This window comes from Betta splendens, chromosome 14 (assembly GCF_900634795.4).
Source record: "Betta splendens chromosome 14, fBetSpl5.4, whole genome shotgun sequence".
In the NCBI taxonomy this organism is placed as follows: domain Eukaryota; kingdom Metazoa; phylum Chordata; class Actinopteri; order Anabantiformes; family Osphronemidae; genus Betta; species Betta splendens.
The window spans coordinates 5,333,389-5,344,183 of record NC_040894.2 but is presented as its reverse complement, the minus strand read 5'-3'; the positions used below and the strand labels follow the sequence as shown (position 1 = coordinate 5,344,183).

The 10,795-nt window shown below is 44.0% G+C and overlaps 1 protein-coding gene across 2 annotated transcripts; it reads left to right on the top strand.

Annotated features, from left to right (window-relative positions):
* The first annotated feature begins 163 nt into the window (after nucleotides 1-163).
* Nucleotides 164-8,277, top strand: slc46a3 (solute carrier family 46 member 3). 2 transcript variants are annotated; one of them, XM_055514471.1, is made up of 8 exons: nucleotides 164-282; nucleotides 550-607; nucleotides 702-911; nucleotides 1,341-2,223; nucleotides 2,479-2,562; nucleotides 2,783-2,939; nucleotides 3,305-3,430; nucleotides 6,946-8,277. In XM_055514471.1, exons 3-7 carry the CDS (start codon nucleotides 723-725, stop codon nucleotides 3,402-3,404), a joined length of 1,413 nt encoding a protein of 470 aa, XP_055370446.1. In that variant the 5' UTR covers nucleotides 164-282; nucleotides 550-607; nucleotides 702-722; the 3' UTR covers nucleotides 3,405-3,430; nucleotides 6,946-8,277. The 2 variants fall into 2 exon arrangements, with proteins under 2 accessions (XP_055370446.1, XP_029028971.1); XM_029173138.3 differs by lacking the exon at nucleotides 6,946-8,277 and adding an exon at nucleotides 3,740-4,213.
* Nucleotides 8,278-10,795: the final 2,518 nt, after the last annotated feature.

Genomic DNA, 10,795 nt, shown 5'->3' with positions numbered 1-10,795 from the left:
GCTGCGCCCTAAGCATAATTAAATTCCACCTAACGTATTTTTGATACATCTTAATATACAATAAACACAAGATTTGCTAAATGTTTACGTCATTTTTACTGGTAACTGTCAGCTCCCCCCCGCGCACGAGCTACATTGAAAAGTATCAGGATGTTTATGGTAAGGGGCGGGACTTCCTCGCTTCCTCACTGCGACGGACACTTGTGTACAAATAAAGCGAGCACGGACTGACGTAAACACTATGTGTTCCAGGCAAACCTGAGCCCAGAGAGTCCCTCAAAGGTAGGTGTTATGAAACCACGCTAAAGGATTAGCTGCTTTATCTTTTATGTGCATGTCCAAACATCGACCAGCTCATCATGCGATACCCTAGCAAACTGTGTTAACACGAGGAAACTGCATGGTCGTTATCTACGAATTGCACATGATTTGTCAGATATTTATCTGTCAATATTTCAATATATGCTCCATAAAAGACCTGAAGTTTAAAACAAACATTATCTGTACTGTACTTCAGACTTGTATTTGACTTGTGTTTGTTTTGTTCAGTGCTCAGCTGAGGAACACTGGATATGTTCAGCTTGCCCAATATTCCTCAGTGCTAAAGGTAGCGTGGAAATGAATGAATAGAGTGAGAGATCTACCTTTTTTTAAATATTTATATGTATTTCTTTCTCAATGTGTTCTCTTTGTCTTTTCAGGGAATCCCGCCGCCCATCAGAATGAAGGGCCTTTTCCTTGTGGAGCCTGTGGTGGCTCTTTACGCTTTCTCCAGTTTTCTCATCTACCCCCTGGTGCAGCAGTACGTGTACCGGAGGCTCTGGCAGGAACTGACCAACACCACCTACCCGGCGTCTGACAACACGTCCAGATGTGCCACGAACAGCAGCAACCAGTCAAGTTATCATGAGGTTAGTTTGAGTTATAGCCAGGTTAATTGTTGGCTATAACTGAGTGTGCATTAATAAACTGAGTGTTATTTTAACTAGGACATCGTTGAGTAATATATTAAGTGAGTTGAAGGCTTTTTTGGAAAGTACACAAAGATTGAAAAAATTTTAATGACGCGTTCAGAGAACATTGATTGTCACATGAACAATGTTTAAGAAATGTTGGTCTGGAAAACAGTACTTATTTTTTATCATGCACTTACAATAAAAACTGAAACACACAAGGGAAGTGAGAACGAACACTCACACCTGTGTAACTGGCACTACAGAAACTCTTGATTCCATAGAAAACGGAACAACAATAGCCCAGATGCACACATGAATGCCTTCATTCATACAGACTTAATTTTTAGACGTAACCTACAGGAACTGCTCCTTTCTGTGTTTCAGATGGTCCAGAGGCAGGCATCGCTGTTCTCCCTTTACTCAGAGCTCTTCTCCACCATCCCATCCTTGTTTGTCACCCTCATGCTTGTGGCATACAGCGACCGCGGCGGACGCAAGATCACCATCATCCTGCCTTTGATCGGCACGCTGGCCTACACCTTGTCTTTTCTCACTGTGTCCTACTTCGAGCTCAACGTCTACTTGCTCATCGGCTCTTCGCTCCTCAGCTCTCTGTTTGGGGGCTTGGGTACGTTCCTCGGCGGATGCTTCGCTTACATCGCGGACTTGTGTGAGGACGGCCATCAGAAAACTATGCGCATGGCTGGACTGGACATGATGATTGGACTGTTGTCTGGGGTGGCTTTAATATCAACAGGCTACTTCCTGAGAGCTGTAGGATTTAACTGGCCGTTTTTAACCTCAGCCATTTGCCTGTGTTTGACTCTACTATATGCAATTTTCATCCTGGAGGAGACCGTAAAGAAGACTCCAGCTGACGCCATTAGTCTAGAAGGCTCTACTCAGCCCGCAGCCCTGAAGCAGATGATATTCGGAGCCTACCAACTGTTTGCAGGGGCGAGCTGCAGGTGTAAAACCGTTTTGTTTCTCCTGATGCTGATCTTCACCAGTTACTCCTTTTCCTACATTGGTGGCCTCAGCATGATGACACTTTATGAACTGAATGAGCCGCTGTGCTGGACTGAGATTTTGATTGGCTACGGCGCAGCGCTGTCCACCGCGATGTTCCTGGTCAGTTTTGTGGGAGTGCTGGTGCTAACGTGCTGCGGTGTACCACAGCTGATCATTGTCCTGATAGGAATCTTTTCTGTGGCCTCAGGCATGATCATGGTAGCGTTTGTCAAAACCACCCTGCTGATGTTTTTAGGTAAGATAATAATCAACAATAACTACTGCAGCGTTTACACCAGTCATGTTAACGATTCTTTTATAGACCTTCAATATTCAACTGAGCTCTTTGTTATTCTAATACTGGGACATAGTTGCTCTGATTACACATTGACACAACCTACCTTTAATACTCTCACAAGATAAGATAGTGAGAATTTTGCTGTATAAAACAAACTCAACCTTTTATTCCTTTTATTATGTAACATCTGCCCCCTGCGTGCGTTTGCCACAGTGAGGCTGCCAATGCTCCTGTCTATCATGCCTTTCCCTGTGCTGCGTTCCATGATGTCAAAGATCATCTCAAAGTCTGAGCAGGGTGAGTGAGTTTGGGCTTTCCATTAGCCACTCTTCTGTGTCCGTGTGTACATAAAGTTAGTGTGTGTTGGCAAACTCCTGTATCCTGAAACCAAAGCACTTAAAGTTTCTGTTCCTTAGAGCAAAGGGAGTCTTGAAGCTGAAGTGTGTGTTTTTAAGCTTTACCCTTTGTTGACCTAGCACTTGTTTCAATGTGTTTTCTCCTCTCTGGCATTTTGCAGGAGCCCTGTTTGCCTGTCTCTCCTTTCTGGACAGTTTGACCACCAATGTGTCAACCGCCGTCTTCAATAGCATCTACGCTTCCACGGTGGCGTGGTCCCCAGGCTTCGTCTTCCTTTTGTCTGGAGGACTCTGTGCCATCCCCGTGTTTGCGCTGATGTGAGTTTATCCCCATGACGAACGTTTGCTGTGCTTTAGGTGTAAAACTATCCACTGTGGACTGACTGCGTTCGTACTTTTGTTTTGTCACACTGACTAGACAACGCAGTGCTGCAGAGTCCGTTTGAAACATAAAACCTCCTGAGTCAGTCCGTCTTCGTCACATGTACTGCTTCCTCTGTTACACAGCAACAGTGAAAGCACTGCAGCAGCAATCTTACTTTTAGTGATTTTTTTAGTTCAAAAAGCAGAACGCATTCCGAGTCTGACCTACAATAATGGGGACAATATTGACTTTCATAGGTGAAATAAGTATCTGAGACAATGATGATGACCCTTGTAAATGTCTTTTGGCTGTGTTACAGAGCCGTGGGTCTGATAGGAGTGGATGTTCCCACAGAAGAGGTCAAAAAGCCAGAGGAGGATTCTGTTGAAGATCATGATGACAGAGTTCTCCTCCACTGAGCCACGTGCACTGTGACAAGTCTCAGGTACACAGTGTCCATGGTCAGCTATTGTTGAAGCTAAACATGCAGGTTACAGATTAAACTCTTAGATTTGTTATGTTGCCTTGGGTTTTTGTGCAATTTAATTTGACAGTTACAGTACAGTATATAGAAGTTACAAAGATGTATTTTTACTGAGGCATCAGATAAAATTATGTTTAGATTAAATAAATATATATATTAATAAAAATGGGACATTTCAAAAAAGGGACATTACGCGACATGCATCTAATTGAAGTCTAAGTCTAGTTTGCCAATTCTTGTATTAATATTATTTTCCTATTTGTACCTCAGGTGGCCACTTTATTTCATTAGCGTGCAAGAGGATTGAATGTTTTGTTACAATTTTGCAGTGTTGTGTGATAATGAAATGAATGTTTATGTCTTTACAATACACTGAACATATACAATGATGCACAAATCTCTCCATCTATAAAAAGTAGCTTATGACATTAAACATTAAGTATATATATTAATGAATGCAAATACATTCCAGAAGGATGAATGTAGGAAACCAGTTGCTTTAAGATGAAGGTTACAGTTAAATATATCATAACAAGGTGACTGATGGGACAGACATGCTCTTTCTAGATTATTAATTATTTTACATAATAATATTTGGTATTTTAGACTTTGTTTGCAGTACCCAGGACGTTTTGTATGTGAGGAATTTTCTTTGTTTACCTTAGTAACCACAGGGTTTGAGGAATCGTGTCAGTGCAAATACTGAAATGAACCAAATCGAATAAATGTCATAATTGTTTGTTATTTCTTTTGTCCATATCTCTCTTTGCATGTAGATGTTAATAGGAACCACCCAACAAGCAACTTTTACTTTAATCTATAGTGATGAGTCTTGCTGTTGTAATACACATGCATATATACAGATTAAGTGGTAGAAAATGGATGGCTGGATGGATATACGTACTGTATATGTTGTGCACAGTAATATTCTAATCAGGTCTGCTTGCCAAAATTCAGTATGGTTTTACAAGGAGATCCTTCCAAATAATGGAAAGCCCTCTCACTAAATTTAGGAAGTTATTAATACAATATCATTTGTCTCTGTTTTCTTCGTTTGATGCCAATAGCTTGTCTGTTAATTATGTTTCTAGCCTGACTCCCAAACCCTGTATCCAGAAAAAATCCTTGCATCTATTGGAAAGTGTCTAATGATGGTGTTTTGTGTATTGACCACACGATGTCACTGTTGGTCCAGGTAAACAGGCTTCTAAACAATCGGCTGTGAATTATTATGGGATTATATGATTTCCTTAGGAAACGTAGTGCTGAGTATCGATGTGAGATTTTAGCCCAACCACACTTTAATCGATGCTTTGAAAACCAGTTATCAGCTGCCTTCTTGTATTCTGAAACTCCCCAAAACAACTAGGGGAAATAATACACTGGAAATTATGTTAGTGACCAAGTCCTGTTTATTAAAATGAAACTAATACATAATCTCCGACACCTCCGTTTTTAACCCAACACTCATTCACGTCACATTCAATGTTGTTTTATTTGATTTGCCTGCAAAGGGCTTTCCAAACTTCCCACCTCCTGTCTTTGTCCTCCACATAGCACAGTTGTTATCGTGGGCACACGAGCGATGTGAGTTATTTTTCTTAGAGCTAGTCCTTCCAAGTGTGATTCAAGGAAAGTGTTTTTTAGACGGTGTGCCTTACAGATGATGAATGAATATCTGCAATCCTGCCGGGACCCACATACTGTAGCTTGGCTGCTCGTTTCTGGACCAGTGGGTCAGTGTTGAAACCCAAAAGCATTGACCCAGGTATTACAAACATCAACCCTCATAAGCGTGTTCGACATTAGAAAATGAAGCTGTATAAAAACAGATATAACATCTTTTTGCTTTTGGACATTATTGAAGTAGAAACAGGCCAATGAAAGTGTGCACAATTTCCTTCTCTCCTCTTTTTAAAATTAATAAATGACCAGTTAGTTTGAATTGGCTTCAGCCGTGGAAACCGAATGACGTCTGATCACTTATTTGATTTCCATCCATCGCCGGCTCATGAGAGCCTGCAGCTCGAAAGGGGTCGCCTGAAGCGGGGGGGCAAACGTGAGGTTTCTGCTCGACTCGCAGACAGAGGTGTGGTGAGCAGTGACGATGGTTTGCACGAGAGGCGGTTTTCTCCGGCGCAGGGAGGCGATGGCGGGGACTGGTGTGTGTCTGGCGCGCACGGGGTCTCTGAGGATTAAAGGGGATCTTGACAGGGTATGGTTGAACATAAAGGCAGGGGAGAGAGGGTCTTTGGTTTCTGGTTTCCAAAGTTGCTGAATCAGCGGTATAATCATCTGCGCGAGACCACATCACATCGCCAGTAGAGCCGTCCGCATGCTGATCCAGTGAGCTGCTAACAGGCCTCTCTTTATCTCAGGCTTCGGCTCCTCGGGAGGAGATAATTCACTGTAATATTAAAACCCATCTGAGGTGGTTTGTGTGAAGCTCAGGGGGAGATGGAGCTCCCCAGAGCGGTTTGATCAGGATCTGATACATTCATTCATTCTCGTTATGCTGTATTTATAGTGTGATTTAACTACGAGCGACATTGATTTTATCATGCAAGCCGACTGTTTCCTACTCTATTAGCCCAGGATAGATTTTTATGGCGTTTTAACCAGAGCAACGTCTCTGGGCCTCTTCAGTGAAAGGCACCTTGACGGCAGCTGAGGCAGAGCAGAGCAACGTTAACACATTCAGGCTGCCAGATCCGTGATTGCACGTCGGCTTCGCTGCGCTCTTGATATGCCTCGGGTTTGCAGTTTAAAGTACCGCAAGTGGGATGTGAAGTGAAAACTGGGAATACTTCAGCTGAACAGCCCAAGTTTCAAAGATCTGGACTGAAGGCACCCTTTGATTCCTCCCTTTAATGCTGGTGCTGACGAGAGGGTTATTTTCCCTGGATGCGCTGATCACCACCACACCCAACACGTTACATATGTGTGTGTGTGTTTGTACTAACACTACTTAACATTTCACTGTGTAAGTAAGAGCCTCCCTGTTTTGATTGATTAATATTCTCCTGTTCCTATTTCATGCTTGTCCCTCATGTTCTCTCCCTTGTCTGTTACCTGTTCCGGTCCCATGGGTTCCATGACTTTGTGTGGTCAACCACTCCTTCCACAGATGTGTTTTTTTTTTCCAGGCCTAACTGCTAATAACCTTTATTCCCCTGTTGCTCTTACAACCTCCACATCCTCCTTATAGTCTCTCCACCAGTTTACGTAAGATAATTGACTTGCTTTTTCAGATCTGTAGTCGAACAAAAGAACTGCTGTTTCTGCCTCAGCGGCTTCTTCTTCTCTGCTCCTGTGGCATCTCCAGCCACAACTGACTCATGATAATACCTGAAAATATCATATTGATACTACTGATCGATGGCCACTTTATTGGGGCTTGTTTAACTGCTAGGGATGAACATAATTACAGTGTGGTAGATCTTGAATTAACCCAACACGTACCTCTTTGCTCTCAGATTGATGCATATTGATTCCGACCCGTCTCGTCTCGGCTCGGCGGCTGGATGTTGTTGTTTGGTGCCACCGTCCCACCCACCGTGTCCCATTAATGCCACCGCCCAGAGGAGCGTTTGTGTCCTCAGCCACGTCGACTGCTGGCGAGCCGGACTCTTAGAAAGGACGATCCCCCCACAGCTCTGGAACACAGGCAAAGCAAAGGTCACTGTGGCAATCAATACTCTGCTGCCTGGTTCTGCTTCAGTGCATCAGACTAACGAGCCAGCTGCTGGATAAGAGACGTCAGCGTGGCCGATATCCCAACCTACACTACACTGTATGGACCAGACAAAGAAGAATCAGAATCAACATTAATGATTTTCATTCCAAGTTATTTGCATCATCATCCACTTTTCTCTTGATCTCTTTTCCATTGCTTATATTCTCCACTTTTATTTTTCTTACGCGGGTTCACAATAGCTACGTTTGGTCGGGGCGTGCTCTTAAACACACACACGCCGGCTGAGGGAAGGGCCACAGGTCAAACCAGAAGCTCTCCAGTCTCACTCTAACATTAGCGGCACCACAGGCCCAGTGCGCCTCCTGTTCAGCCACACTGGCACACAGCGAGGCAGCACGCGGCGCGTACAGATGTGAGCTCACGCGCTCACATCTGTATTTATCCGACTTTTGCCTCCGCCTCTGTTCTCTGCAGCGAGCTCAGTTTTACAGCTTGCACTTGGCCACGTCGGGATTTCGCCGGCTTATTAATAGACGTTTTCATTTGAGTTCGCATCGACAGGGCTGATGTATGGCTCACAAGCATCGGGTTCCTGATTGTGTGGAAAGTGTGCGCTCAAGAGTTTAAACAGCAAAGGTTCTATCTATCTAACAGATATTCAGGAATTTATTGTCCCAGTGCAGTCAGTCATAAAAGACATATAAAATAAACTCATAAATGAATGGTCCTATATTAGAATATATATCAGTATTTCAATACGTTTTACTGTCAACAAATGAAGACCAAAACTAACAATGTGCTCTGCTCCTAAATATGAACGTGCGGCTTTAAGCTTTAAGAAGCATTTCTTTAATGGCGGTATCCTAAATGAAAGCTTAGTCGTGTCAGAGCGTCCACGTCCGACCGTTTCGGGCTGGAATCCCCCCCAGACACTGGCTTTTCAAATATTATTGTTTAGCTTTCATTTGTCTGAATTAGCAAATCCCTCGATGTTCAACAATGGAGTTAGATGATACATCTGGACTCAGCTTTAATGAAGGCTGTTATCTGAGATGGATTATATTTGGTCTTTCGTGAACCCAAACATGACAAAGGAAGTCTCCATCCCATTGCGTACGGTAGTAGATTGGTTGGGGATGGGGTGGAGGGGGTACGGGGGGTATTGGGGTAAATTTACTGTCCATGCGCTCCCAAGGGGTTCCTCCCTCTCTTCTCTCTTCCTCTGCAAAATAAAACATCCCTCCAATCCAAACGTAAGGCCGGCGTCCTTGAGCCGCTCTTTGTTGCCGGGACAGAAGCCTCCTGCAGCGAATAAAGTCTTGTAGCAGAGGCGTTTGCGGGAACAGGTGCTCTTTGTACCGACGGTGAAAGTTTCAGGGCGCAGACATGATTCCAGAGGCTGTTTTTCACTTATCGTCTTATCGGGAGTCTCATCTTCCAGCTGTTAGCGCTTGGTTGTGTCTACTGGAACATTGGGAACATCTGTCTCCTGTCTGATGGTTATTGATGTGAGCCATGTGAACTACATCAACAGTGGCACAAATACACATGAGCCCCAACACTTTCCTTTACAATGCACAGATTACATATGAACACACTAAACTGCACGCAGGCTTTGTCGATATCTGACTTGATCTCAAACCATTCGTCTTTAGCAGTAAGTCATGTTCACGGGTCTAGAAATGCGAGTCCACTAGGAAAAATGCCAGGAGCCCTCTTGAACATCATGGTTTCCTTGCAATGCCATTCCTTCTGAAACGTCCACATAGCTGCCGGTTCATTCGAGATGCTGTAGTGCTTCCACCTCAGGTATATATAGCGTTCAGTTTGTCTGGGTGATGCCAAGCTAAACAGATGACAGCTGGCGTTTCACTTAGAGGAAACCGCCGCTCGAATACCGATCCATGTCAGACCTCCAGCTGAAAATCAGTTTCAGAGATATTCTCTGATACGCACATTTGACCTAAATGAAAGGTTTTGACTTGTGAGTGTCCCAGTGGCCCAACACACAACCCAAGTCAGCATTTAAGACTGAAGAAATACAGAATCAGCTGCATTAAGGCTATACTGTACATTCTTGGACAGTCCAACTCAGTCCCATTATCTTTAATAGTGCACTTGAAGCCAATGTCCTTCCCTTTTTACCCCAAACGACTGTTGTTGGTGTTTTGAATTCCCTGCATCTGGAAATGTAGAAACTCGGCCAAGTTTCCTGGACGTCAGCTGTTGTAAACTAACTTCCACACCAGGGGGTGAAGGCCCCATGCTTAAAGCAGGACAGCATCGTCGGTTCCTCTGAAATGCAAATAGCTCTGAAAAAACCCTTTCATAGCCATAAATGAAACTATGATAAACCTTTTTGGTCTAAATATCGTTGCTTGAAAAAAGAACCCTTCCGGGACGAAAACGCGTTGCCTGAAAAGAACCTGGCTGCGTGTCAGTGTTTACTGACTTTATGTGTTGCCGTTTTAAAAGTGAACCTCTGTGACCACTACCAGCACCAGATGTAGCTCGTGACACAGCTTGCGTGATGCTGACTGTGATGTTTAGCAGTGACGCAGAGGGGGATGTTTAACCCTCGCGTGACCTTATTGATTATCTCTTCATCAGCCTGGTGGACAAATACCTCCCATTGAGTTTTGCTCTGTGCAGAAACGGTGGGACCCACAGAAACTCACAGAAACTCGGTTTCACTGGGTTAGGATATAAAAGCATCAAGTCAAATAGGATTTTCCATTCTCTCGTTTGCACAATAGTTACAGTTTCTTAAAACTGGAAAAAAAATGGCATTTTCTGAGCCAAATACCTTTTGGTCTCTAAGCCAGATCTGCAGAGGAACCGCAACACCATTGTTCTCTAAGATTTATGCACAATATGTCATTTCAGCCCTGCTGAAATATTTCCTTTCACTTGGTGACCTCGCTTACTGAATTGAAGGGAGGGTGTTTATGGAGCGTTTGCTCTTTAACATACACCGTGTAGCATATTCGCCCTATGCTGCTGTTCAGGACGTCCTGTCACTCCAAGCAGGAGGATGACATTAAAGCGGGACCCAGCTGGGGCTTCTGACTTCTTCTGCCACTTTGATCAGTGTTCAGTGAAACCTGAACATTGCAGCTCACAAACGTCTCCCGGCAGAATTCTTCCGCCGTTCCAGCTGACGGATGCCGTGTAACGTTGCACTAGTGACACACAATGAAGGAAAGGGGAGCATCTAGAAATGCCAAGACGTGTCTGTATTAAACTCTGCAGTGAGTGAGTCCACGTTTCACTAAGAGAGAAGCCTTGATTCTCTGGCATCGCGCTCGTTCTGAACTCTCCTGTGGATCCGCTGTGCTGGAATGTGGACTACAATATGTAATATATCTGCAGAGCTATGCGTTGGAACCACTGAGAGCAGGCAGTCCAGCTATCTGCGTGGAAATTGTAGGACGACCCTGAACTTAGCACAGGATGAGCCTTTCCAGAACCATTTGGACCTGCACAGAAAAAAAGAGGAAATGAGAGGCTGAGTGTGTTAGAGTCCAACCCTTGTTCCTCCGTGGATCAATTCTGCACATCTTTTCTTCGCGTCTTCTCACATGTGCGTCAGAAACAAATGGGACTCGCTTGTGCTCTGACAGCTTTGG